At 41.3% G+C, this 25241-nt stretch overlaps 2 protein-coding genes across 14 annotated transcripts in view; one reads left to right on the plus strand and one right to left on the minus strand.

Annotated features, from left to right (window-relative positions):
* si:ch211-272n13.3 (ankyrin repeat domain-containing protein 26) overlaps nucleotides 1-9716 on the plus strand; it is a 95406-nt gene extending 85690 nt beyond the window's left edge. For 7 of the 8 annotated variants that reach the window (XM_060914686.1, XM_060914691.1, XM_060914687.1 and 4 more), the window contains 4 exons: nucleotides 2149-2384; nucleotides 6113-6323; nucleotides 7135-7180; nucleotides 8456-9716. In XM_060914686.1, the coding sequence (XP_060770669.1) occupies nucleotides 2149-2384; nucleotides 6113-6323; nucleotides 7135-7180; nucleotides 8456-8619 (657 nt within the window). In that variant the 3' untranslated portion in view covers nucleotides 8620-9716. The remainder of the gene's footprint in view (nucleotides 1-2148; nucleotides 2385-6112; nucleotides 6324-7134; nucleotides 7181-8455) is intronic. The other variant, XM_060914693.1, reaches the window with a different exon arrangement.
* ccdc77 (coiled-coil domain containing 77) lies at nucleotides 9696-25203 on the minus strand. Of its 6 annotated transcripts, none has more exons than XM_060914700.1 (12): nucleotides 25165-25203; nucleotides 23556-23608; nucleotides 21768-21945; nucleotides 21461-21603; nucleotides 18609-18705; nucleotides 18454-18523; nucleotides 18289-18374; nucleotides 12282-12430; nucleotides 11928-12174; nucleotides 10641-10766; nucleotides 10411-10563; nucleotides 9696-10155 (listed from the first exon to the last, which is right to left on the minus strand). In XM_060914700.1, the coding sequence occupies exons 2-12, from the start codon at nucleotides 23591-23593 to the stop codon at nucleotides 10009-10011; spliced, it is 1434 nt and encodes a 477-aa protein (XP_060770683.1). In that variant the 5' UTR covers nucleotides 23594-23608; nucleotides 25165-25203; the 3' UTR covers nucleotides 9696-10008. The 6 variants fall into 6 exon arrangements, with proteins under 6 accessions (XP_060770683.1, XP_060770681.1, XP_060770679.1 ...); XM_060914698.1 differs by having other exon boundaries at nucleotides 21768-21951; XM_060914696.1 differs by lacking the exon at nucleotides 25165-25203 and adding an exon at nucleotides 24594-24889.
* Between the last annotated feature and the right edge of the window lie 38 nt (nucleotides 25204-25241).

A 25241-nucleotide genomic window follows, 5' to 3' on the forward strand; every position in this document is an offset into this window, starting at 1 on the left:
CAGGAAATCACATTATAGGATTTTTAATGAATTAATTGGTAAATTCCTCGGTAAAATAAGTATTTGGTCACCTACAAACAAACAAGCAAGATTTCTGGCTCTCACAGACCTGTAACAACTTCTTTAAGAGGCTCCTCTGTCCTCCACTCGTTACCTGTATTAATGGCACCTGTTTGAACTCGTTATCAGTATAAAAGACACCTGTCCACAACCTCAAACAGTCACACTCCAAACTCCACTATGGCCAAGACTAAAGAGCTGTCAAAGGACACCAGAAACAAAATTGTAGACCTGCACCAAGCTGGGAAGACTGAATCTGCAATAGGTAAGCAGCTTGGTGTGAAGAAATCAACTGTGGGAGCAATTATTAGAAAATGGAAGACATACAAGACCACTGATAATCTCCCTCAATCTGGGGCTCCACGCAAGATCTCACCCCATGGGGTCAAAATGATCACAAGAACGGTGAGCAAAAATCCCAGAACCACACGGGGGGACCTAGTGAATGACCTGCAGAGAGCTGGGACCAAAGTAACAAAGGCTACCATCAGTAACACACTACGCCGCCAGGGACTCAAATCCTGCAGTGCCAGACGTGTCCCCCTGCTTAAGCCAGTACATGTCCAGGCCCATCTGAAGTTTGCTAGAGAGCATTTGGATGATCCAGAAGAGGATTGGGAGAATGTCATATGGTCAGATGAAACCAAAATAGAACTTTTTGGTAAAAACTCAGCTTGTCGTGTTTGGAGGAGAAAGAATGCTGAGTTGCATCCAAAGAACACCATACCTACTGTGAAGCATGGGGGTGGAAACATCATGCTTTGGGGCTGTTTTTCTGCAAAGGGACCAGGACGACTGATCCGTGTAAAGGAAAGAATGAATGGGGCCATGTATCGTGAGATTTTGAGTGAAAGCCTCCTTCCATCAGCAAGGGCATTGAAGATGAAATGTGGCTGGGTCTTTCAGCATGACAATGATCCCAAACACACCGCCCGGGCAACGAAGGAGTGGCTTCGTAAGAAGCATTTCAAGGTCCTGGAGTGATCTAGCCAGTCTCCAGATCTCAGAAAATCTTTGGAGGGAGTTGAAAGTCTGTGTTGCCCAGCGACAGCCCCAAAACATCACTGCTCTAGAGGAGATCTGCATGGAGGAATGGGCCAAAATACCAGCAACAGTGTGTGAAAACCTTGTGAAGAGTTACAGAAAACGTTTGACCTCTATCATTGCCAACAAAGGGTATATAAAGTATTGAGATGAACTTTTGTTATTGACCAAATACTTATTTTCCACCATAATTTGCAAATAAATTCTTTAAAAATCAGACAATGTGATTTTCTGGATTTTTTTTTCCTCATTCTGTCTCATAGTTGAGGTATACCTATGATGAAAATTACAGGCCTCTCTCATCTTTTTAAGTGGGAGAACTTGCACAATTGGTGACTGACTAAATACTTTTTTGCCCCACTGTATGTTTCATAAATACATTCAGTCGGTAAACAGGAAGTCGATGTGCGACAGACCTGAAAACGGTATACACAGTATAGAACCCCAAGCTGAAGTTTGGTACCAAGTGGCTATGACTTGTGGTTGCTGAGAAAAAGGACATTTCAGACGGACAGAAATATGGACAGACGTTAACCAGTATACCCCGCCCCCTCCTTTGGAGCAGGGGTATAATTACCCTTTTTCTAAACTTGTTCATATCTCAGTAGATATGAACACTTGAACCTTGCAAGCTATCAAGATACCTATTCTGACACATAGGGCATATTGCATTAACTACCTGAATTTATTGTTGGAAATGACTCCATGCAGTTCTTAATAACAGATATCAACCTCATCTATCTAAAAATCTTTTTATAAAGCACTTGTACCTGTAAACATATTCCTCCTCGAACAACAGGTCTGACCAAAATACAACACTTTTTAGAAAAACAGTTGTCCTTCTCGACCCTTTATAATGGAACAGCCTATTTTTTAAGAGCATATAAGATACTATCTTGTGTTGTACGTTTAGAAGTGTTGCTTCCAGAATGAAATGAAATGCTGGTGGCAGTATTTTAAGATGTCATCACAATAGATTTTCTAACTGATTATCAGGTCATGCCTGTGGTCAGGTGTAGTAACTATGATGTTATTTGTTTGCAGACACAGGCAGCGTCTCAGGAAGCTCTGGAGCAGATGAAGGCTGCTAATGAGGCGAGTCAGAGAGCTGAGCTGGAGCAGCGCATTAGGGAGCTGGAGGCCGACCTGAGCCGTGCAAACTCCACTCAGCAGGACAGTCTTCTGCAGAGAGATTCCAGCCGCGCAGAGCTTGATCGCTACAGACAACTCTACACTGATGAGCTGAGACTCCGGAAGAATCTCGCTACCAAGCTGGAGAGGTAAGGCACACACGAACACCTGCAGGTTATTTTTCTATACATGTTTTTCTTGTATTGCATTTTGTGATGTATTATTTTGCTCAGTTATTGTTCTTGCCAGTCATACCTCTGCAATACTGAGCAGTTCAGGTCCTTAAAGGAGATACGCAGAACCATGGCCTCACTTTTTGTTTATAAATGCCTTGAGACCTCAAGAATGGCATAGGAATAGTTTTAAGTGTTAACAATAAATCTCATCTCATTATCTCTAGCCGCTTTATCCTTCTACAGGGTCGCAGGCAAGCTGGAGCCTATCCCAGCTGACTACGGGCGAAAGGCGGGGTACACCCTGGACAAGTTGCCAGGTCATCACAGGGCTGACACATAGACACAGACAACCATTCACACTCACATTCACACCTACGGTCAATTTAGAGTCACCAGTTAACCTAACCTGCATGTCTTTGGACTGTGGGGGAAACCGGAGCACCCGGAGGAAACCCACGCGGACACGGGGAGAACATGCAAACTCCACACAGAAAGGCCCTCGCCGGCCCCGGGGCTCGAACCCAGGACCTTCTTGCTGTGAGGCGACAGCGCTAACCACTACACCACCGTGCCGCCCAACAATAAATCTAATAAAGTAATTTTTATGATTAAAATGATTCATATAGGTAGCGGTCTGAGTGAATGACCTTGACATCTATGATGTCACAGCAGGAAGGCTATCGGTCTCATTGCCATTTTTGCTATACTAAAACACAGAGCTGACTGCAACTCTGATCCTCCATTTTGAACTAATTTATCACCATGCAACGTAGGTGTGTTGCTGGCGGGTGCAGCAACACGACAGAAGGTGGATTTATGTTGCATTCATGGCCCAAGAATGTTCAAACTGCAAAGACTTGGACGCATTTTGCGAGAAATTCACAGATTGGGCACCTACGAAGTGGTCTCTCCTCTACTCTGCACATTTTACTGAGGACTCGTACAAAACCTCTGATCTGTTGAGGAGTGTTGGCTATAAGCCTGTATTGAAAGAGGGTGCAGTACCAACAATTAAAGGAAAAGAAAACTACAAGAAAAGGAAAGTAAATTCAGTTGCACCAGTTCTCCCGGAGTGTGAGCTGAGCAGTAATGGCGGAGTACTCAGTATGAAGAATGAGTGGACCAGTCAGATTTCTCCACTGGATATGCTTGCCTCAGCAGCAACATCTCGCCCTTACGTGGAAGAAGCGAATGAACGAAGAACTGAAAGTCAGATTGTTTCAAAACAATCGGCAACAAGCTCGGCCTTCAAGAAGCAAGAACCCAGACAAGTAAGATGCGACTCTCATTTGGTTACATCACAACAACACTCGTTGTTTACCTGCATTTAGATTAGTACATATAACTTGTATTGTGTATTTAAGTTACCGGTATAAGATTATTTAATTTGCTTCAGAATGTGATTGTCTCAGTTCATCTGATTATTTAATTAGCCTTTTACATTTTATCAGTGAAAATGTATGCATGTACATTTATGTTGCACAGGTTACAGTGGGGCAAAAAAGTATTTAGTCAGTCACCAATTGTGCAAGTTCTCCCACTTAAAAAGATGAGAGAGGCCTGTAATTTTCATCATAGGTATCCCTCAACTATGAGAGACAAAATGAGAAAAAAAAATCCAGAAAATCTCATTGTCTGATTTTTAAAGAATTTGTTTGCAAATTATGGTGGAATATAAGTATTTGGTCAATAGCAAAAGTTCATCTCAATACTTTGTTATATACCCTTTGTTGGCATGACAGAGGTCAAATGTTTTCTGTAAGTCTTCACAAGGTTTTCACACACTGTTGCTGGTATTTTGGCCCATTCCTCCATGCAGATCTCCTCTAGAGCAGTGATGTTTTGGGGCTGTCGCTGGGCAACACGGACTTTCAACTCCCTCCAAAGATTTTCTATGGGGTTGAGATCTGGAGACTGGCTAGGCCACTCCAGGACCTTGAAATGCTTCTTACGAAGCCACTCCTTCGTTGCCCGGGCAGTGTGTTTGGGATCATTATCATGCTGAAAGACCCAGCCACGTTTCATCTTCAATGCCCTTGCTGATGGAAGGAGGTTTTCACTCAAAATCTCACGATACATGGCCCCATTCATTCTTTCCTTTACACGGATCAGTCGTCCTGGTCCCTTTGCAGAAAAACAGCCCCAAAGCATGATGTTTCCACCCCCATGCTTCACAGTAGGTATGGTGTTCTTTGGATGCAACTCAGCATTCTTTCTCCTCCAAACACGACAAGTTGAGTTTTTACCAAAAAGTTCTATTTTGGTTTCATCTGACCATATGACGTTCTCACAATCCTCTTCTGGATCATCCAAATGCTCTCTAGCAAACTTCAGACAGGCCTGGACATGTACTGGCTTAAGCAGGGGGACACGTCTGGCACTGCAGGATTTGAATCCCTGGCGGCGTAGTGTGTTACTGATGGTAGCCTTTGTTACTTTGGTCCCAGCTCTCTGCAGGTCATTCACTAGGTCCCCCCGTGTGGTTCTGGGATTTTTGCTCACCGTTCTTGTGATCATTTTGACCCCACGGGGTGAGATCTTGCGTGGAGCCCCAGATCGAGGGAGATTATCAGTGGTCTTGTATGTCTTCCATTTTCTAATAATTGCTCCCACAGTTGATTTGTTCACACCAAGCTGCTTACCTATTGCAGATTCAGTCTTCCCAGCCTGGTGCAGGTCTACAGTTTTGTTTCTGGTGTCCTTTGACAGCTCTTTGGTCTTGGCCATAGTGGAGTTTGGAGTGTGACTGTTTGAGGTTGTGGACAGGTGTCTTTTATACTGATAACGAGTTCAAACAGGTGCCATTAATACAGGTAACGAGTGGAGGACAGAGGAGCCTCTTAAAGAAGTTGTTACAGGTCTGTGAGAGCCAGAAATCTTGCTTGTTTGTTTGTAGGTGACCAAATACTTATTTTACAGAGGAATTTACCAATTAATTCATTAAAAATCCTACAAATGTGATTTCCTGGATTCTTTCCCCCCATTCTGTCTCTCATAGTTGAAGTGTACCTATGATGACAATTACAGGCCTCTCTCATCTTTTTAAGTGGGAGAACTTGCACAATTGGTGGCTGACTAAATACTTTTTTGCCCCACTGCATAACATCTATCCTGTTTTAATGAGAGTCACGTGAGACTGTCAGTTCAATTCCATCCAGTTCTCTAGACGGCTTTGTTCTCTGGCTTTATTCCGTAAGATGGGGGCCTCCGTGGCTGACGTGTTACTATCGGATTCACTTTCCGATGGTTCGAACTGATACGGTTCTACATGTATAGCAGTAGCATGTACACACACACACTCCAATTTCAGGACTATCACAGTCAGATGTACTACTGTCTGAGGAATCCAAAGAATCTCCAATAAATCTGAACGAAGAGGCCATTGCAACCACTCTCGCCTACCGAGTCTGGCTTTGGTCTTTAGCACCGGTTCCCACTGTGACGTCACTCACCCAGGGCTGGCTGGCTCAGCGGGGCAGCTCGAATGCCAACTTTGTGGTCGATTTTAACTCTCAAAAATTATATATATTTTTAATTCCCAATTATGCAGCATACAAGAGTCAAGGATGGAGATACTATTCACTCAGAAATGTATTTAAAAATAAAGGTTCTGCATATCTCCTTTAAATGCATTGCCATTATGTATTGGAATCAGTTATCTGCATTTTATTTTTTTCCACTGATATTGTTTTTCTTTTCAGGTCTAATGAGCGGCTAGCAGAGGCCAATGCAAAACTACTAGGTGAAAGACAGCGCAGCAAGTCTCTCCTCAGCAGCAGTATCATTAACGGAAGCCTGGGAGGAACAGCTCTGGATGCACATCCCTCTCTTGGACGCCTGGGTTTGGGAGCGTCTCTGCTCAGCCCTGTGGGGGAACAACACAGTAACCGTGTGGAGGCCTACCTGGCAAAGGTAAGCTGGAGCAGACTTGAGTCATTGTTTAGTAAGTGCGAGTTTTAGCTTTTGAAACATTTGTTTTCAGTGTCATTACAAACAGATTTGTAAGGAAGGAATTAGCAAGTCCTTCCTTAGGCAGTTACCAAATATCAGCCATTTTCACTCTGCAGCAAGGAAAGCTTTCCACTCCTTTCTACATCAGCAACTAAACACTGCTCTTCCACTTTTCCTCCCTTTTCTATTTGTCACTCCCTCTTTTTTGGGTTTCCTATAGTGTATGCACGCATAACCTCTTCTGTTTCTTACTTCTTCAGCTCCTAGCTCAAAAGTCTGTCTCTCACCTCTCCTCTCTTCAGCCTGATTCATAAGCAGGTGTGTAATTGGGTGTAATTCACTGCTGCAAAAAGCATGGCAGCATAGCATTGCTTTCAAATTAGCTTTAGCTGTTAAGCTTGACGAAGTTGTTGTGTTTTGTTTGTTTTTTTTTCCCCCAACTTTGGTATTGAGAACTTATGGATTTTAACATCAAAATGTTTCCATTACAGGCATTCATTCATTTCATAGTAATGTGCTTGAACCTTTATTTCAGAGTTTATAATAAATCTTATTTGAATCAAAGCTTTAAACAACACTGAGCACAGGATATCATTGGACCCTTCATAGATGATGATAATAATAATAATAATGTGTGAAAAATTTGTTCTGACATTAATCACAGCTTATAGCAGCAACCAAATTTTCATCCAGTATTATGAGGTCTGCAAAATAAAAGTAGTGAATAAATGAGTACACACACTAATCTATTTTATCCACCTGCTTTATGTAGATGCAGTCTGAACTGGAGAAAAACATATCAAAGGAGCTGGACTATGGTGAGTGCCTCTGTTTATGTACAGAGAAGAGCAATATCCACCTTCACAATCACATCATAATTCAGTTATGACTATAGGTTGTGTGGTGGGTTTTTTGTAAATACAAACTCAAATCGGTTTTTGAAGACAAACCCTGTGTCCAAAATCACTCACTACTCACTATACAGTGGACTATATAGTGAGTTTGCCATTTCGTAGTGCTGTCTGAACGTATAGTGAGAATTATTACACCCTCGATAGTGGACTCGAAGTATCCCACAATGCATCGTGAAAAGTAGTGTACAACCGCTGGTCACTAATAAGCAATATACACACACCATCATGCATTGCAGTCACACTAAGAGGGGGAGAGGGGAAGAAAAAGAAAGAAAAAAGTGGTTGAGGTGAATGGACGGAGGAAGAAACAAACGGACGTTCAAATACAATTAAAAACAAAGAATAGAAAATAATCTAAAATAGAATAAGACAGATAAAATACAAGAATAAGTTACAGTGCAGAGCGAGGAATTAATCATTCATTCATCTCTCGCCGCTTTATCCTGTTCTACAGGGTCGCAGGCAAGCTGGAGCCTATCCCAGCTGACTACGGGCGAAAGGCGGGGTACACCCTGGACAAGTCGCCAGGTCATCACAGGGCTGACACATAGACACAGACAACCATTCACACTCACATTCACACCTACGCTCAATTTAGAGCCACCAGTTAACCTAACCTGCATGTCTTTGGACTGTGGGGGAAACCGGAGCACCCGGAGGAAACCCACGCGGACACGGGGAGAACATGCAAACTCCACACAGAAAGGCCCTCGCCGGCCACGGGGCTCGAACCCGGACCTTCTTACTGTGAGGCGACAGCGCTAACCACTACACCACCGTGCTGCCGGAATTAATCAAAAGCCTCAAATTTGATTTAATAAAATGCAGCGGTAAAGAAGAAAGTATTCAGCCTTGATTTAAAAGAACTGAAAGATGCAGCAGACACAAAGCACTTTGTATTTATTAATGTGGGAAATACGCCCAGTATAATATGGATTTATCACAAAAACACATGCATGTATTTATTTTGAAAACCCACCAGCCGACTGATCTGGCACGTTTGAATTGTGCGACAGTAATGTAAATAACAGTGCGACAGACTAGTGTCCGAAAGCTTTGTTTTATCTATCATCAATGAGCTCACTATATAGTCCTCTATATAGTAATTCCCTAGATAGTGAGTAGAGAATGAGTGATTTCAGACATAGCCAAACTCTAATTTTGGCTTCTTTCATTCAGGTACAAGTGAGCTGGAGGGTGCCTCTACCCGGATGTCTCCAGTGGGTTCTGCTTGTGGCTCCCAGAAGAATCTCAACTCGAATCTGAATGTGGAGCAGCAGGACCCACTGAGTCGAGCCACCCAACAGTACCTGGAGGTTCTCAAAAAAAACTACATGATCTGAAGTGTTTCAACACTAAAATAGGCCAGTGGGACAGATTCCTTAGCACAAGCAAATTAAGGTGACAGAATTTGTTATATTTAAGTAAAAGGTGAATTGTGTGTGGAGAGAAACCCATTGTTACCACCTAATCTTTACGGTTAAAGTTATTGGTCTAGTGCTGTAAAAATGCACTTTACAGCCTTCATGTACAATTTCTCCTGGTGGTTCTGTCTGTTGTGAATCCTCATTGAAGTATTAGCAACAACAGCGGTACTAGTGTCACTCCGTGCAAGAACTGCCTCTGCGCAAACATAATGGATAAAGGCTTACAAATAAGCCTTGTGACCGAGAGAATTCACTTCATACAGGTAGACATGTATGAAGCCTTCAGGAAAAATTCTACATAATGCTACTACACTATCAAAAAAGGCCAAAGCCGAAGTACTAATGTTTTATTTGTATTACTATTTTTATCTATAATGCATCGACAATGCACTTTGTACCTCAGCTACTCAGGAGAACGAATAAAACTTTTAAAAACAATTAAGTGGCAGTAAAAGCTACAGTGGTTCTATAACAAATGGGTACACAGAGTGCTGCTACATTTTTATGCCTGTTACAGCTTAAGGTATTTTGAATGTACAATGATGAGTTTGTACTTGTATATGCCATTTCTGGAAGCATTTGATTTCGTACCATGAATATTATTGCCAATTACTCATGATAGTACAGTCTGTGCTCTTGTGCAATACAGTGGTTAACTTTAGTTTTAATTTCTGAGGATAAATTTTTTTTTTTACACGTTATTTTGAAATGAAACTAGACCACAAACTACCTAGTGACTCCTTCATTGTAACACTGCGTCATGTAGTATTATACGGTACAGTGGTTCAGTGTGGTGTCTCCCCCCCTCCAAAAAAAACCCCCAAAGCATTTCAGTATTTCCATGTTTAAAGAACAGAAACATTAAATGAGATGGTTTAATCCCCTCCCCCCAAAGTGTGTGTGTGTGTTAGTGACTTCAATTAATTAATTGATCTGTAAATTGAGTTATTTATTTGCTTTTCAGCCAATAAATAAATAAAAGGCCAAATACCTGCAAAGCCATTCCATTTATTAATTCACTTAAAAATAAGTTACCAAAAATGACTTGTATCTGAAAAATCCACAATGCACCATTATTGCTAATGCTGGTAGAATTTGCACATGGAAAGGACTCCACAAATCCTTTCTTCTGCATCACTATAGTTTGTGTCAAATGTTACGCAATGATATTGAATAATGAACCAGTCCATCATAAATCAGTCAGCTGATCAATATAACCGATTAACTCACCCCTAGTGGGACTTTCTTGGTGAAATTTTATATTGGCTGCACTGCAAAGGCTCAAAAAGAGCAAGATTTTAAAATTCAGCTGAATCTCAGTTCATTCTCCAGTCCATATATCTTTGCTTTTAGGCTTTTTAATTCATCCTGGATTTTCTTGGTGCGGGCGTTTGACTGTCGAACTTCATGTAGAATGGCCAAGTCCTGATCCGGCCCCACGTTAAGGGTCACCTGAAAAACGAATGGATTGTATCATGATTTACATGTACAAAGTTAACCCCCCCCCAAATTGCCCATAGGTGCAAGCGTAAATGGTTGTCTGTCTGTCTGTCGGTCTGTGTTGGCCCTGCAGTAGGTAAGCGACCTGCTCAGGATGTACCCCGCCTCTCACCTGAAGTCAACAGAGATCGGCTCCAGCTTCCCCGTGACCCTGACGGATAAATGATACAGAAAATGGATAGTTTGAGGATTGTGTTGGCCAATTACCTTAAAGAGTTGCTTCTCCACATCTTTGAGTTTCTGTCGCAGCTGTTTGATGTCAGTCTTAAAGCCTTCCACCTCCATGGATCTCCTCTTTTCCAGAGCTTCATAACGCTGAGTCATTAAGTGGAGACGCTTGGCCATCTTGTCTGAGCGCTCCTGCACAGACACATCGCATCTAGATCACTTCGAATTTAATTTAAAAACATTAAGCGCCTTTACGTTTGTCTACTTGCCTTGAAGATCTCTCTGCCTACGTCTCCCTCCTCTCGGATCTGCGCCAGATCAGTCTCCAGACTGACACACTGCTCTCTGTACATGTCTGCTAGTTTATGGGCTTGCTTCAACTCCTCTTGTAGCACCTAAGGAAGAAACAGAGCAACTTGTACGCAAGTTCCTCACTGACAATAATGATGTTTGTTTTCAAAGATCTAGTTCAAGTACACTACCGTTCAAAAGTTTGGGGTCACCCAGACAATGTTGTGTTTTCCATGAAAAGTCACACTTTTATTTCCCACCATAAGTTGTAAAATGAATAGAAAATATAGTCAAGCCATTTTTCTGGCCATTTTGAGCATTTAATCGACCCCACAAATGTGATGCTCCAGAAACTCAATCTGCTCAAAGGAAGGTCAGTTTTATAGCTTCTCTAAAGAGCTCAACTGTTTTCAGCTGCGCTAACATGATTGTACAAGGGTTTTCTAATCATCCATTAGCCTTCTGAGGCAATGAGCAAACACATTGTACCATTAGAACACTGGAGTGAGAGTTGCTGGAAATGGGCCTCTATACACCTATGGAGATATTGCACCAAAAACCAGCAGCTAGAATAGTCATTTACCACATTAGCAATGTATAGAGTGGATTTCTGATTAGTTTAAAGTGATCTTCATTGAAAAGAACAGTGCTTTTCTTTCAAAAATAAGGACATTTCAAAGTGACCCCAAATTTTTGAACGGTAGTGTATTTTTGTTGGATCAGTCATGGAAATGACAGACTTCCACGATTAAGTGGATGACTGAACCAGAAAAGGTCAGAAAATCACTTCAATATACTGTTTTGATATTTATGATCCATGTTACACAAGTGGTCATTTTAGATGAAGTAGATTGTTCAGTTTTTTTTTTTAAAACAATAAGACCAGCTGATTCAGTCAAGTGAGTTTCAGAGCCTCCGCCATGTACAGTTACATCAGCTTTCTGTCGAACTTGCTCGGCCACAAGCTATTGTGATTAGCCATCAAAATAGAGTATAAAAATTAACTGAAAGACAGCATATTATTATTTAAAATATTCAATAGTTCACTGCCTTTTATACATTTTCTACATTCACCAATCCTGTTTGACAATAAATTGAAAATTGCATTATTGCAGTGTATTAGAAGGAAGGTTCTGCTCCTGAACTCTTCAATGCTTCATCTATCAAACTTCCTTAAGATGGTAACATGGTTTCCTCCCAGAATAAATTGAAAGTTGACATTAGCATGTTAAACTAGTTTTAGAATGCAGTTTCTCTGCTCTTACTCTGATCTGGTCACGATGCATCTGGCTGCTCTCTGGAGTTGGTTGGGTGAAATGTAATGGGCTTGTGAAGGCTCCTGGCTGCTCTTGGAAGCTGTGCCTCTCCCTCAACCTCTCCTGACACGAGTCCATCTCTCTCAGAAGTCTGTCCTTCTCCACCATCCAGCTCTTCTCATGGGCTCGACTTTCAAACTTCAGCTGCAGAAAGTCTCTGGTGCTCTCATAGAGCAAGTTCTGTGTGCGCTGGAGTCTGAAGAGATGAGCAAAATTGGATTGAGAAAAAGCATGTACACAATTTTCACTAAAGCTCTAGATCATTAGAAACTAAATGGGGATTTCTTAGAAGGATGGAACTACTTCTCCGTTAATGCAGCGATTCTCTCCTGGTCTCTCTGACGCTGGACCTGTCCCTCCTCTATGTGAATTCGTCTGTCCTCCAGTAAGGACTCCAGCTGCTCTTTAGCCAGGCGCGTCTGCTCTTCTAGCTGTGCCTGCAGTGCCTCCACCTCACAAGACCAATCATAGCAATATTTGTCATCAAGAAGCTTATACTGTGTTTGAACTCACTAACTCCGTCCCTCACTTCACTGGTTTATTACACTGCTCTTTATAGAACACTAAATTGACAGCAGTGAGGGAGACATTGGGCTGAATTCAGACAAGTCCCTTGAAGCACAAATTCATGCATGCTAATACATTTTTCAAGACCATTCTTAAACTAGATTTTAAAAGGTTCTGATACGTACCTGTAGTACAACCCCGATTCCAAAAAAAATTGGGACAAAGTACAAATTGTAAATAAAAACGGAATGCAATAATTTACAAATCTCAAAAACTGATATTGTATTCGGGCGGCACGGTGGTGTAGTGGTTAGCGCTGTCACCTCACAGCAAGAAGGTCCGGGTCCGAGCCCCGTGGCCGGTGAGGGCCTTTCTGTGCGGAGTTTGCATGTTCTCCCTGTGTCCGCGTGGGTTTCCTCCGGGTGCTCCGGTTTCCCCCACAGTCCAAAGACATGCAGGTTAGGTTAACTGGTGACTCTAAATTGACCGTAGGTGTGAATGTGAGTGTGAATGGTTGTCTGTGTCTCTGTGTCAGCCCTGTGATGACCTGGCGACTTGTCCAGGGTGTACCCTGCCTTTCGCCCGTAGTCAGTTGGGATAGGCTCCAGCTTGCCTGCGACCCTGTAGAACAGGATAAAGCAGCTAGAGATAATGAGATGAGAATGATATTGTATTCACAATAGAACAGACAACATATCAAATGTCGAAAGTGAGACATTTTGAAATTTCATGACAGCAACGCATCTCAAAAAAGTTGGGACAGGGGCAATAAAAGGCTGGAAAAGTTAAAGGTACAAAAAAGGAACAGCTGGAGGACCAAATTGCAACTCATTAGGTCAATTGGCAATAGGTCATTAACATGACTGGGTATAAAAAGAGCATCTTGGAGTGGCAGCGGCTCTCAGAAGTAAAGATGGGAAGAGGATCACCAATCCCCCTAATTCTGCGCCGACAAATAGTGGAGCAATATCAGAAAGGAGTTCGACAGTGTAAAATTGCAAAGAGTTTGAACATATCATCATCTACAGTGCATAATATCATCAAAAGATTCAGAGAATCTGGAAGAATCTCTGTGCATAAGGGTCAAGGCCGGAAAACCATACTGGGTGCCCGTGATCTTCGGGCCCTTAGACAGCACTGCATCACATACAGGCATGCTTCTGTATTGGAAATCACAAAATGGGCTCAGGAATATTTCCAGAGAACATTATCTGTGAACACAATTCACCGTGCCATCCACCGTTGCCAGCTAAAACTCTATTAGTTCAAAGAAGAAGCCGTATCTAAACATGATCCAGAAGTGCAGACGTCTTCTCTGGGCCAAGGCTCATTTAAAATGGACTGTGGCAAAGTGGAAAACTGTTCTGTGGTCAGACGAATCAAAATTTGAAGTTCTTTATGGAAATCAGGGACGCCGTGTCATTCGGACTAAAGAGGAGAAGGACGACCCAAGTTGTTATCAGCGCTCAGTTCAGAAGCCTGCATCTCTGATGGTATGGGGTTGCATTAGTGCGGGTGGCATGGGCAGCTTACACATCTGGAAAGACACCATCAATGCTGAAAGGTATATCCAGGTTCTAGAGCAACATATGCTCCCATCCAGACGACGTCTCTTTCAGGGAAGACCTTGCATTTTCCAACATGACAATGCCAAACCACATACTGCATCAATTACAGCATCATGGCTGTGTAGAAGAAGGGTCCGGGTACTGAACTGGCCAGCCTGCAGTCCAGATCTTTCACCCATACAAAACATTTGGCGCATCATAAAACGGAAGATACGACAAAAAAGACCTAAGACAGTTGAGCAACTAGAATCCTACATTAGACAAGAATGGGTTAACATTCCTCTCCCTAAACTTGAGCAGCTTGTCTCCTCAGTCCCCAGACGTTTACAGACTGTTGTAAAGAGAAAAGGGGATGTCTCACAGTGGGAAACATGGCCTTGTCCCAACTTTTTTGAGATGTGTTGTTGTCATGAAATTTAAAATCACCTAATTTTTCTCTTTAAATGATACATTTTCTCAGTTTAAACATTTGATATGTCATCTATGTTCTATTCTGAATAAAATATGGAATTTTGAAACTTCCACATCATTGGATTCCATTTTTATTTACAATTTGTACTTTGTCCCAACTTTTTTGGAATTGGGGTTGTAAAGTGTCGTAGTGATTTTTTTTTAAAGCCACGTCAGCACCGAAGGCTATTTCATTGCAAGATCATTTCTAAAAAAGGCACATCTCCCATAACCCGGTACGGAACAGTACAGTCATGTATTTTAATGTGGGGTCACGCATTTTCTTATATTTAATATGGGTTTTAATATGCTGTTCCGTCTCATGTATAACAAGTGTTCCCTCCTGCAATACCATTTTTGTGACATTTACTTACATAATGTATAATCTTACCTTTTTTGTTTCAGTTTCACAGAGACATCTGTCACGTCCACCATTTTATTAATCGGTACTTACATTAGTCATCCCACCTTTATAGATGAACCCGTCCCGTATGATAAATAAAGTTAGAAGAAAAACAAAATCTATTGTTTTGTTTTATTGTCAAAACAATAAATTGTCTATTTTACAATTTCTTGCCTCTTCCCCTACCTCTACCTTTTCGTTTCTTCAGCTGACATTGTATACATTTCAAGTTCTTTTTTGATCTGCGCTTCTGTTTTATGACCCACGTTTTCACAATCAGTGTGAAACCACATTTTACATTAATTGCACAAAAAATACAAATCTGAATCTTCTGGTAACTTACAACTACAGTAAAGCCTTTCTACATGAATGGTTCTATATCGATCATCTCATCTCATCTCATTATCTCTAGCCGCTTTATCCTTCTACAGGGTCGCAGGCAAGCTGGAGCCTATCCCAGCTGACTATGGGCGAAAGGCGGGGTACACCCTGGACAAGTCGCCAGGTCATCACAGGGCTAGACACAGACAACCATTCACACTCACATTCACACCTACGGTCAATTTAGAGTCACCAGTTAACCTAACCTGCATGTCTTTGGACTGTGGGGGAAACCGGAGCACCCGGAGGAAACCCACGCGGACACGGGGAGAACATGCAAACTCCACACAGAAAGGCCCTCGCCGGCCCCGGGGCTCGAACCCAGGACCTTCTTGCTGTGAGGCGACAGCGCTAACCACTACACCACCGTGCCGCCCCTATATCGATCAGTTTTCTCAATTTTATATGGGAACATGGTAAAGAGTTTGTTTCGCATACAAGTGTGTAAGTGCTCTCTCATGACCCATAAAATCATACTAGACAGTACATGGGTCAATGCCATGTAAAATACTGACAGTTTGCTATGGCAAATACACCACAGGAATTAGTATCAGGTTGGGATTGAACATCTACAAATTTCTGTGACATTGATGACACTGGTCTTGCAAACCGAGCCACACTTCTTAAACATGTTAACCTGAGATAGTTGCCTCCTCCACTGTCCAACACTTTTATTCTGAAATTCATTCTTCTCTTTCGCAAGTAGCGCTTTCTCATAAAGCTGACTGCTGTCTCTCTGCTTTCTCTCCTGTTGATTCTTCTAAAGTATCGGAAATTACGACCAAGTCCTCCTCCTCCTTATGTCTGTTGGACCCTGCACCCACTGCACTTCTTAAATCCTGTGTATCTGCTATCTCCCCTTATATTGTTTTGCTTTAGGCACTGTTCCCATCTCCCTCAAAATTGCTTCTGTTACACCAATACTAAAGAAGCCTGGTCTAGATTCTTTTTCACGGTCCAATTACAGACCCATTTCAAATCTCCCTTTCCTAGCTAAAGTAACGGAGAGAGTTGTAGCCTCTCAGCTTCATACTTTCCTTGCTCGTAATGATCTCTATGAACCCTTTCAGTCAGGCTTCTGCAATCTGCACAGCACTGAATCTGCTCTCTTAAGAGTTGTTAATGACCTCCTGCTCTCACCTGATGCTGGTCATCTCAATATCCTTGTTCTCTTGGACCTCACAGCTGCCTTTGACACTGTACATCATGAGATATTCATTTCCAGACTGTCTTCTTTTGGTATTACTGGCTTAGCTTTATCCTGGTTTCAGTCATATCTAGCAAACAGGCAACAGTTTATTTCTATTGGTGTTCATAAATCATCCACTGCTACTGTTGCTCAAGGTGTGCCTCAGGGTTCTGTCCTTGGTCCCCTTCTTTTTATATTATACGTTTCTCCTATAGGCCAGATTATTCGTAACCATGGCCTTAATTTTCATTGTTATGCTGATGACATTCAAATCTACATCACTATCACCCCTTCCATAGCCTCTGTTCAGCTCCTAAGGACTTGCATCACTGACCTTAAGCAATGGCTGCATAAGAACTGCCTTAAACTTAATGCCAGCAAAAAGGAGGTTCTATTAGTAGGTACCAAAAGACAGGTTCTGAACTTCTCCAGTTTTATTATTGATGTTGATGGTGTGTCTATTAGTCCTTCCCAAGTTCTAAAAAACCTTGGCGTTCTCTTTGACTCCACCCTTACATTTGAACCCCATCTTAAACTCATTACTAAGAATGCTTTCCTTCACCTCCACAATATTGCACGTCTCCACCCTTTTCTCTTTGAAACGGATGCCAAAATGTTGGTCAGTGCGTTTTTTTTCTCGTCTTGACTACTGCAATTCTCTCTTTTATGGTCTCCCTGCCACATTGCTCAATCGCCTGCAGTACATCCAAAACTCAGCAGCTAGAGTCCTCACACTCATCAAGCGCACTGCTCACATCACTCCTGTTTTACAGCAACTGCATTGGTTGCCAGTTCTCTCTCGGATAAAATACAAAATCTTGCTTTTAACCTATAAAGCTCTTCATGGTCTCGCCCCTTCCTATCTCTGTGAGCTAATTAATTTGTACTGTCCCTCCCGCTCCCTCAGATCTTCGGTCTGTGGACTTTTGCCTGTCCCATGTTTTAAACTGGCATCTATGGGTGGCAGATCATTCAGTGTTGCTGCTCCTAAACTTTGGAACTCGTTACTACAATCGCTTCGTCACTGTTCCACTCTCTCGTCCTTCAAAGCTAACTTGAAAACTTCTCTTTACCTCACGCTACTCTTCCTAGTGTGCCTTTTTTGTTTTTTTTGGTAACTCCTGTGTAAAGCATCCTTGGGTTTGTGAAAAGCGCTATATAAATTGAACTTATTATAACGTATCAAAATCATGACAGTTAAAAGTGGAGACAACTATCCAGTGAGAACCCATCCCAACAGGATGGCACTCGTTCTGCCATACGGGATTTCTTTGTGACGTCATGCCGAGGTATATTCCGTAATTGGAGTTCTGGGCTTTTAGATAAATTTCGATTGAAAACATCGTGAATATAACGTTAATACAATGTGTCGGGATATAATAAATACCGGATAATCAAAGAAGACAAGACAGTGATACGTGTGAGTACAAGATGTTAAGTATGAAACCCCTGAATATTTAGAAAACGTAAATGTTATTGTAATGTACAGTCCCGTTCTGGTTCATACTTTCCGTACTGGGTTATGGGAGATACCTTAAAAAAAAAGGTACTATAATTTCTTCATTAATAATTAAAAACAAATAAAAAGTGAATCAATAAACAAATAACTAAATGAGATACTTCAGATACACGTGATAATTTTAAAACTTTGTGGTGACACCTTGTTAAAAACATCATCCAAAGTACTTTGAGAATAAAATTGTTCCCTTGTGGTGTTCAGACCAGGACAACAAAGTAAAATATGCTTGACTGTCAGACATATTCTGCAGAAACGGCATGGTAGTGGTTCTTCACCCTTTAATAAAAACACACCTGTAGTAAAAGTGTCTGGTTATCTTTCTTGTACTGCTCAGAGTTTGTGTCATCTCCTCCACTTTTTGACGGTCTCTTACCCCCTTCTACAGGAGAAAAATTCAAATGGTGAACGGAGACCAAATTCAGCTCAAACACATAAAATTCATAAAACACCACCACGACCTTTTGATGAGCCGTGCCTTGGTTTTGTCTGCTGGGTTCTGGGTTGGACTTTCTTTTGTGGAATAGTGACCTAATGAAAAGTTGCATAGGAAGCTGATGGTTACTTTTATGCATCTGAAACAAATGACATTATCAACAGAAATAACGTTTCTAACCTTGTGTGGAGGCTCTCTGTGAAAATAAGTGATCTCGCCTGCATCTGGGCCCACCAGCACTAAAAGGTGCTGAATCTTCTTCCGGTCTTCAAGCTCTCTAGATAGCAATAGCAGTAAACCTGATTACTACAGCTTTTCAATTTGGCAACATTACGGGGGGGGGGGGGGGGGGAGAGGTTGGGCTTAATGTCACTAAAGCTTTTTACTGAAAATTAGTCAGTACAACTCAGCTACAGGGCGGCACGGTGGTGTAGTGGTTAGCGCTGTCGCCTCACAGCAAGAAGGTCCTGGGTTCGAGCCCCGTGGCCGGCGAGGGCCTTTCTGTGTGGAGTTTGCATGTTCTCCCCGTGTCCGCGTGGGTTTCCTCCGGGTGCTCCGGTTTCCCCCACAGTCCAAAGACATGCAGGTTAGGTTAACTGGTGACTCTAAATTGACCGTAGGTGTGAATGTGAGTGTGAATGGTTGTCTGTGTCTATGTGTCAGCCCTGTGATGACCTGGCGACTTGTCCAGGGTGTACCCCGCCTTTCGCCCGTAGTCAGCTGGGATAGGCTCCAGCTTGCCTGCGACCCTGTAGAAGGATAAAGCGGCTAGAGATAATGAGATGAGATGAGATGAGAACTCAGCTACATTAATTTTACTGGGTCCTGCATATTTATACTTTGTAATGTTAGTATTTTGTTACTAATTTGACCTTTACATTTTATGACAATAAAATAATATTTCTCTTCACTTAGAAATGGAAACCCCCCGAGTAGGTACAGGTGTTCCTAATATTCTTGCTATTCTAAAGGTTTGCACTCAAAGTTCTTTAATACAGAACTACAGCCACCATGGGCATCCAGTCAAGGATAAAGGAGACGGTAGAAGTTTGTTTGCAACCTTTAATCTCCTTTCGTCATTGATGGAGTGTGGTTATTTGTTTTCATGTTGACAAATCCAATAATACTGGGTCGTTCTTCTGAAGTTATCTTCTAACCAGTTCTGAACCTTCTTCTGTTGGTGGTTTCCAAAATTTGTGTACGTGTACTGTGCAGCGCTCAATTATACCTTCCCTCCCTGCTTCCACTTCTTATAGCCATCCTTCACAGAATACCACTCCAAATTATCCCTCTAGGGTACTGATCGGTCAACAGAACACACATCTAACCAATCACCTAAAGCAATACTGAACATTGTAGGTCTTAAAGAAACATACGCATCACTTTTGTTAGGGCATTTTCAACGCTTGCAGTTGTCTAATCAGACAACCATGGGACAGTGGTGCAGTGATGAAGTCATGAAGATATGAGCCAACAGCTTTAGGTAATGTCTGGTCTGGTGAATCGCAGTTTTTGCTGAGGCACACAGATGGGAGAGTCAGAATTTGGCTTCAACAGAATAAAAATTCATGGACCCAACCTGCCTTGTGTTAACAGTCCAGGCAGGTGGAAGCTTAAGGATGTTTTCTTAACACACTTTGGGCATGTTAATACCAAATCACCTGAATGCCACAGACTTTTTGTTGGGGACCATGTGCATCCCTTCATAGCCACAATTTTCCATCTTCTGATGGCTACTTCCAGCATGATAAATGCACCATGTCACAAAGTAAAAGTCACCTCAAACTGGTTTCATGAACATGACAATGAGTTCAGTGTTCTTCAGTGGCCTTCCCAGTCACCGGATCTGAATCCAATAGAACATCTTTGGGATGTGGTAGAACAGGAAATTCTCAGTATGGAAGTGCACCTGAAAAACTTGCAGGAACTGTGTGATGCAGTAATGTCGACATGGACCAGAATCTCAAAGGAATGTTTCCAACATCTTGAGGAATCCATACCACAAAGAACCAAGGCCGTTTTGAGAGCAAAGGGAAGCTCTACGCAGTATTAGTCGTGTTCCTAATAAAAGTGCTCAGTGAACATAATTAAGTTCATTACATAATAAACTCAGCTGCCACACACATTTTACTAAAAATATTCTATTATTTTTCTGAGGCATTTTTCCATCACTACAAATAAAATTTGGATTATTAAAAAAAAAGGATTTAATTAATTCCCTAGGACCTTTTCCTGAACTTTTTTATTTTAAACGACATAGCCACTTTAAAAAGTGTGATGATATTGAGGATAATGAAAAATCCCATGACTATTCCAAACCCTAATGGATATTTCGCCGTCTCTGGACTGTCCTCTGGACTCCATTGAGGAGGTTGGTGAGAGGATGTTGTTAACCAAGCTGACATCTATCATGGATAACCCCTCTCACCCCCTACATGAGGCTGTGGGGGCTTTAAGCAGCTCTTTTAGTTGTAGACTGCTACACCCACGGTGTAAGAAAGAGAGATACCGCAGGTCATTCATACTTACTGCTGTCAGACTGTATAACACCCACAACTTGTAATGTAGCACCAATAACCTGTTTGTCGTTATATTTGCACTACTTCACCACTACTACCTCTGCCATCTCTCATCGATGCAATTATTATGTGCAATAATATAGGCCTTAAACTATTTTTATGCATACTTATATATGTATGTGTCTGTATACACACACACAGAGTCTACTTGTAGTGTGCAATTTTTCCGAGCCTCTCAATAAGGCAATATTTCTATACTTTTTCACGGTAGATAATGCAAATAACCCTCTGTATTTAATCTTTCGTTTGTCTAATTTTTATTTCAGTTTTATTTGTTATCTGTATGACATTTTCTTGCTAATGTAACACGTGAATTTCCCCGATGTGGGATCAATAAAGTGAATCTAATCTACGAAAACTTTTCCTCCCCAAGGACTTTTTTTCCCCAGAAAATTTGATTTATGACTTTCCAGAATCACACCAATCCTAAAACTGTAAAAACAAAATTCTTACTTGATCTTAAGGCGGTCATTCTCAGCATACAGCCGAAGAGCCTGTTCTCGCTCCTGGAAGAGGTAAACCTGCATATCACTCAGAGCCTTCTGCAGTTCTGCGATCTCCTCTTCCCGCTGACGCACTTCCCACTGCAGCTTGTGCTACAGGAACACACAGACGTTTAAACACACCAGTGCAAAACCATATAAAGAAATTGTGGTTCATGCTGTGAACATTCCATAGTCATAAATGAGCGCAAATGCAAATCCAAAGACACAGGAACGTGTACAAATATTTAGTCACTGTTCTCACTGCAAAGGCCTACCTGGTCCTCTGTAGTGCTCTTATACTTCTCAAGCAGCTGCAATAGGTCATCATGTTCTGCATCAAATTGAGCCACTTTCTGTCTGTAAAACTCCAGAAGCTCACGAGATGGCCTCAGATAAGCTAAGCGCTCAGAGATGGGCGGCAGCGGGGAGTCTGTCTCATCCTTGGACTCACAGCTAATCCTCACAGAAGATCAAAGAATCAATCAATCAATGAATTAATCAATGAATGAACCAATCAAAGAATCAAATCAATGAACCACTCAATGAAATAATGAAAGAAAGGTGTTAACAGCCAGGTCTATATATTCCAGATTTTTTTTTTCATGCAAACTTTGTAAAGCTGGATTTGTAGAACAAATAATTAAAACAAATTAGGTTTGAGATTATGTTGTGAAGTGAGAAGTAATACTTGATATGCATCATTAAAATAAGGCCAAATAAAATACATAACAGTAATTGTCAATCACCGAATGCAGAAAACTCGTTTAATGATTGAGTAAACGAACACAAAAATCATTTTGCCACTTTTAAAGAAAGTCCATTAATTAACTAACAAACAAAGAAAGCTTGAGTCTTAGTCTGTTTTAGTCAAGTCCACAACCCTTAACTGGATAAACAGGAGATTTTATGGTGCATTCACTCTAATTATGACAATCATTTTTACACCCATTTTCCAAATACCACCAGCTTTTTCACATCCTTAGTTCTAGCAGTGACTGGTGGTGTGCATGTGCATATAACGTGAATGCATGTAAATCAAACTTCTGGTATTTTAACCAATTTAATGGCATGTTGCTGCTGCTATGTTGATCTAAAACCTCTGATGTTTGGGTCTATATTAAGCTTACAATAAAAATTCCATGAAACAAGATTTCTCATTCACACTAATAAATTTGTATTTAATCCAAAGCATATCAGCAGCGTGAGGAATCCTGATTGGTTAAAGTTTCAGTCCCTGATGTCAGCGAAAAAAAAATTAGAAGTTCTGTGTCTCCCCCCCAAAAACAAACAAACAAACAAAAAAAACCCCCACAACACTTGTGCTCAAAAGTATGTGGACACCCGACCATCAACACCCATAAGTGGAATTTCCCCAAACTCTTGACACACAATTGTTTAGAATGTCTTTGTGTACTATCATCTCCCTTCAGTGGAACTAAAAAGCCCAAACCTGTTTCAGCATGACAATGTTCCTGTGCACAAAGCATTACATTACAGGCGTTTAGCCGATGCCATTATCCAGCGTGACATACAATGAGCGCGCGCATGCACACCTAGTGCCTGGGGAGCAGTTGGGGATTAGGTGCCATGCTGAAGGGGACTTCAGCCATAGATTTTCCTGCCGGTCCAGGGAATCGAACCAACAACCTTTTCAGCACAAGGCTGCTTCTCTAACCTTGAGGCCATGGCTGCCCAAAGCAAGCTCCATGAAGACATGGTTTGCCAAAGTTGGAGTGGAAGAACTCCAGTGTCCTGCACGGAGCCATGACCTCAACCCCACTGAACACCAGGACAAACTGGAATACCAACCGCACCCCAGGTCTCCTCACCCACCATTAGTGCCTGACCTCACAAATACTCTTGTAGCTGAAGGAGCAAAAATCTCCACAGCCACAATTTAGTGGAAACCCTTCCCAGAAGAGTGGAGGTTATAACAACAGTAAAGAGGGGAATAAATCTGGAACGGTGTGTTCAAAAGCACATATGGGTGTAATGATCAGGTGTCCACAAATTTTTGGCCATAGTGTATGTGGCACTAATCTAGACTCTATATGAAGACCTACCCTTCTCTGATACGCTGCCGCGTTGGTGAAAAATCCATCACGCTTCTTATTACCTGGAAAAACAGGAAATAGCACAAACAAAGATCAAGTAAAACAGATAAAGCAGCACAATGTGTTATCGTAATGTACTTTATACCATCAGGATTTTACATTACGGTTAAGGGTTGTTTTACAATCAGGGTACAAAGTTTGTGTCACAGGGGTCCAAAATTAAAATTGATTTAAACGGGTTCTTGTACCAGTTTTTAAGTGAAGGACAAGTTAAAGAACAGATTTCAGGTAATTTTTTGACATGTGTGTATGGTAGTTCTGTGTAATCTGCTATAAGATAAAGAAGATTAAGTGTAGCTTTAAGCAGGGCTGGGAGAAACAAATGAAGTGATTCTTGGAGAGGACTTTTTTTTGGACAATTCAGAATCCACTACTTCCACTACTTGCTTTTAAATATAAGGCTGTAAGCTTTGTGTTAGTTGTCTCTAATATTTATGTCCCAATATCTTGACCACATTTTAGGATGAAAATAATCATTTTAGATATGTTATTTTATATTGAAAAATTAGCTGTCTCTGAGAGGACTTTTTTTGACATAATTACATACTAATTTGACCAAAATAGTCTGAAAACTTACTGGCATTCAACATTAAAACTTAACTATGTTTCCAATGATATGGAACCAAATATGTGTTTTATGGTATAAAAAATGATTTAAGTGCATCCCTTTTGGAGCTACCTGTGGTCAAAAAAGCACTTTTTCTAAATGACACGAGTAATTTTGCTAAATATGACATATATTGCCATACATTCACCAAAAATAACATTATCACCAAATTTTTTTTGCATGGTAAATAGAGCGATCACAGGGCTACAATAAACAACCACGTTTATTTAGTCAAGCCTTTTGATATTGAAGATAGTAAGTGTTAAATGTGATTTTTAGCTTGCGGACCCTGATTGTAAAACAACCCTTAATAATTAAACTGTTCCAGTACAATGAACGACCAAATGCTTACTATTAATCAGGAAATTACACTGAAATACCATAAACAGAGTGCAGATATAAGGAATATCTGCAAAGATGCATTAAATTAAGTCTTGAAGTAAACAACAGCGTCTCCTTGTTAAACACCGCGCGGTTGCCAGGCGGAAGTGACGCAGCCCAGTGACGGGAAGTTTAAACAGACCGATTTGTTTTTTATATATTATCAACCTAGATGCGTAGCCATGCATTTACTACTAATACATTTTTATTCAAGCAGAAATAATCAAAACCAAATGACTGTGGGCGCCATATCATAAATCCGGGGACCCGAGGTCATTTCCCGATCCCTCCCCGTCTCTCTCTCTCCCGCTCATTTCCTGTCTCTACACTGTCCTATCCAATAAAGGTGAAAAAAGCCCAAAAAGATCTTTAAAAAACAAACAAACAAATGATTAAAAGCTGAAAAAAACAAACTGTTAGCTAACTTTAATATTCCCTGTTAGCTCGTATAAAGAGTAGCACCCGTTAGCATTACAAACCAAATGGCTGGAATGGAAGTTTGATTATTACATGCTGTTAAAATGCGTTTATTATTATTATTTTGAAAACTGATGTCACACAATTCACTACCTTATCATACAGTACAGGACATAAATTCGTGCTTTTGTTTGTTTGTTTGCCCATTAACCCGGAAGTTGTTCAGGGTA

The sequence above is a fragment of the Neoarius graeffei genome, chromosome 2 (genome assembly GCF_027579695.1).
Source record: "Neoarius graeffei isolate fNeoGra1 chromosome 2, fNeoGra1.pri, whole genome shotgun sequence".
Lineage (NCBI taxonomy): Eukaryota > Metazoa > Chordata > Actinopteri > Siluriformes > Ariidae > Neoarius > Neoarius graeffei.

Excerpts from the sequence above, each read along its gene's own strand:
- ccdc77 (XM_060914695.1), bottom strand. Across the intron at positions 12,175-12,281 it reads ATCGCTGCATTAACGGAGAA|ACTCCAGCGCACACAGAACT; the intron begins GTAGTTCCATCC and ends TCATCTCTTCAG. Across the intron at positions 10,767-11,927 it reads TGCATCGTGACCAGATCAGA|GTGCTACAAGAGGAGTTGAA; the intron begins GTAAGAGCAGAG and ends TTTCTTCCTTAG.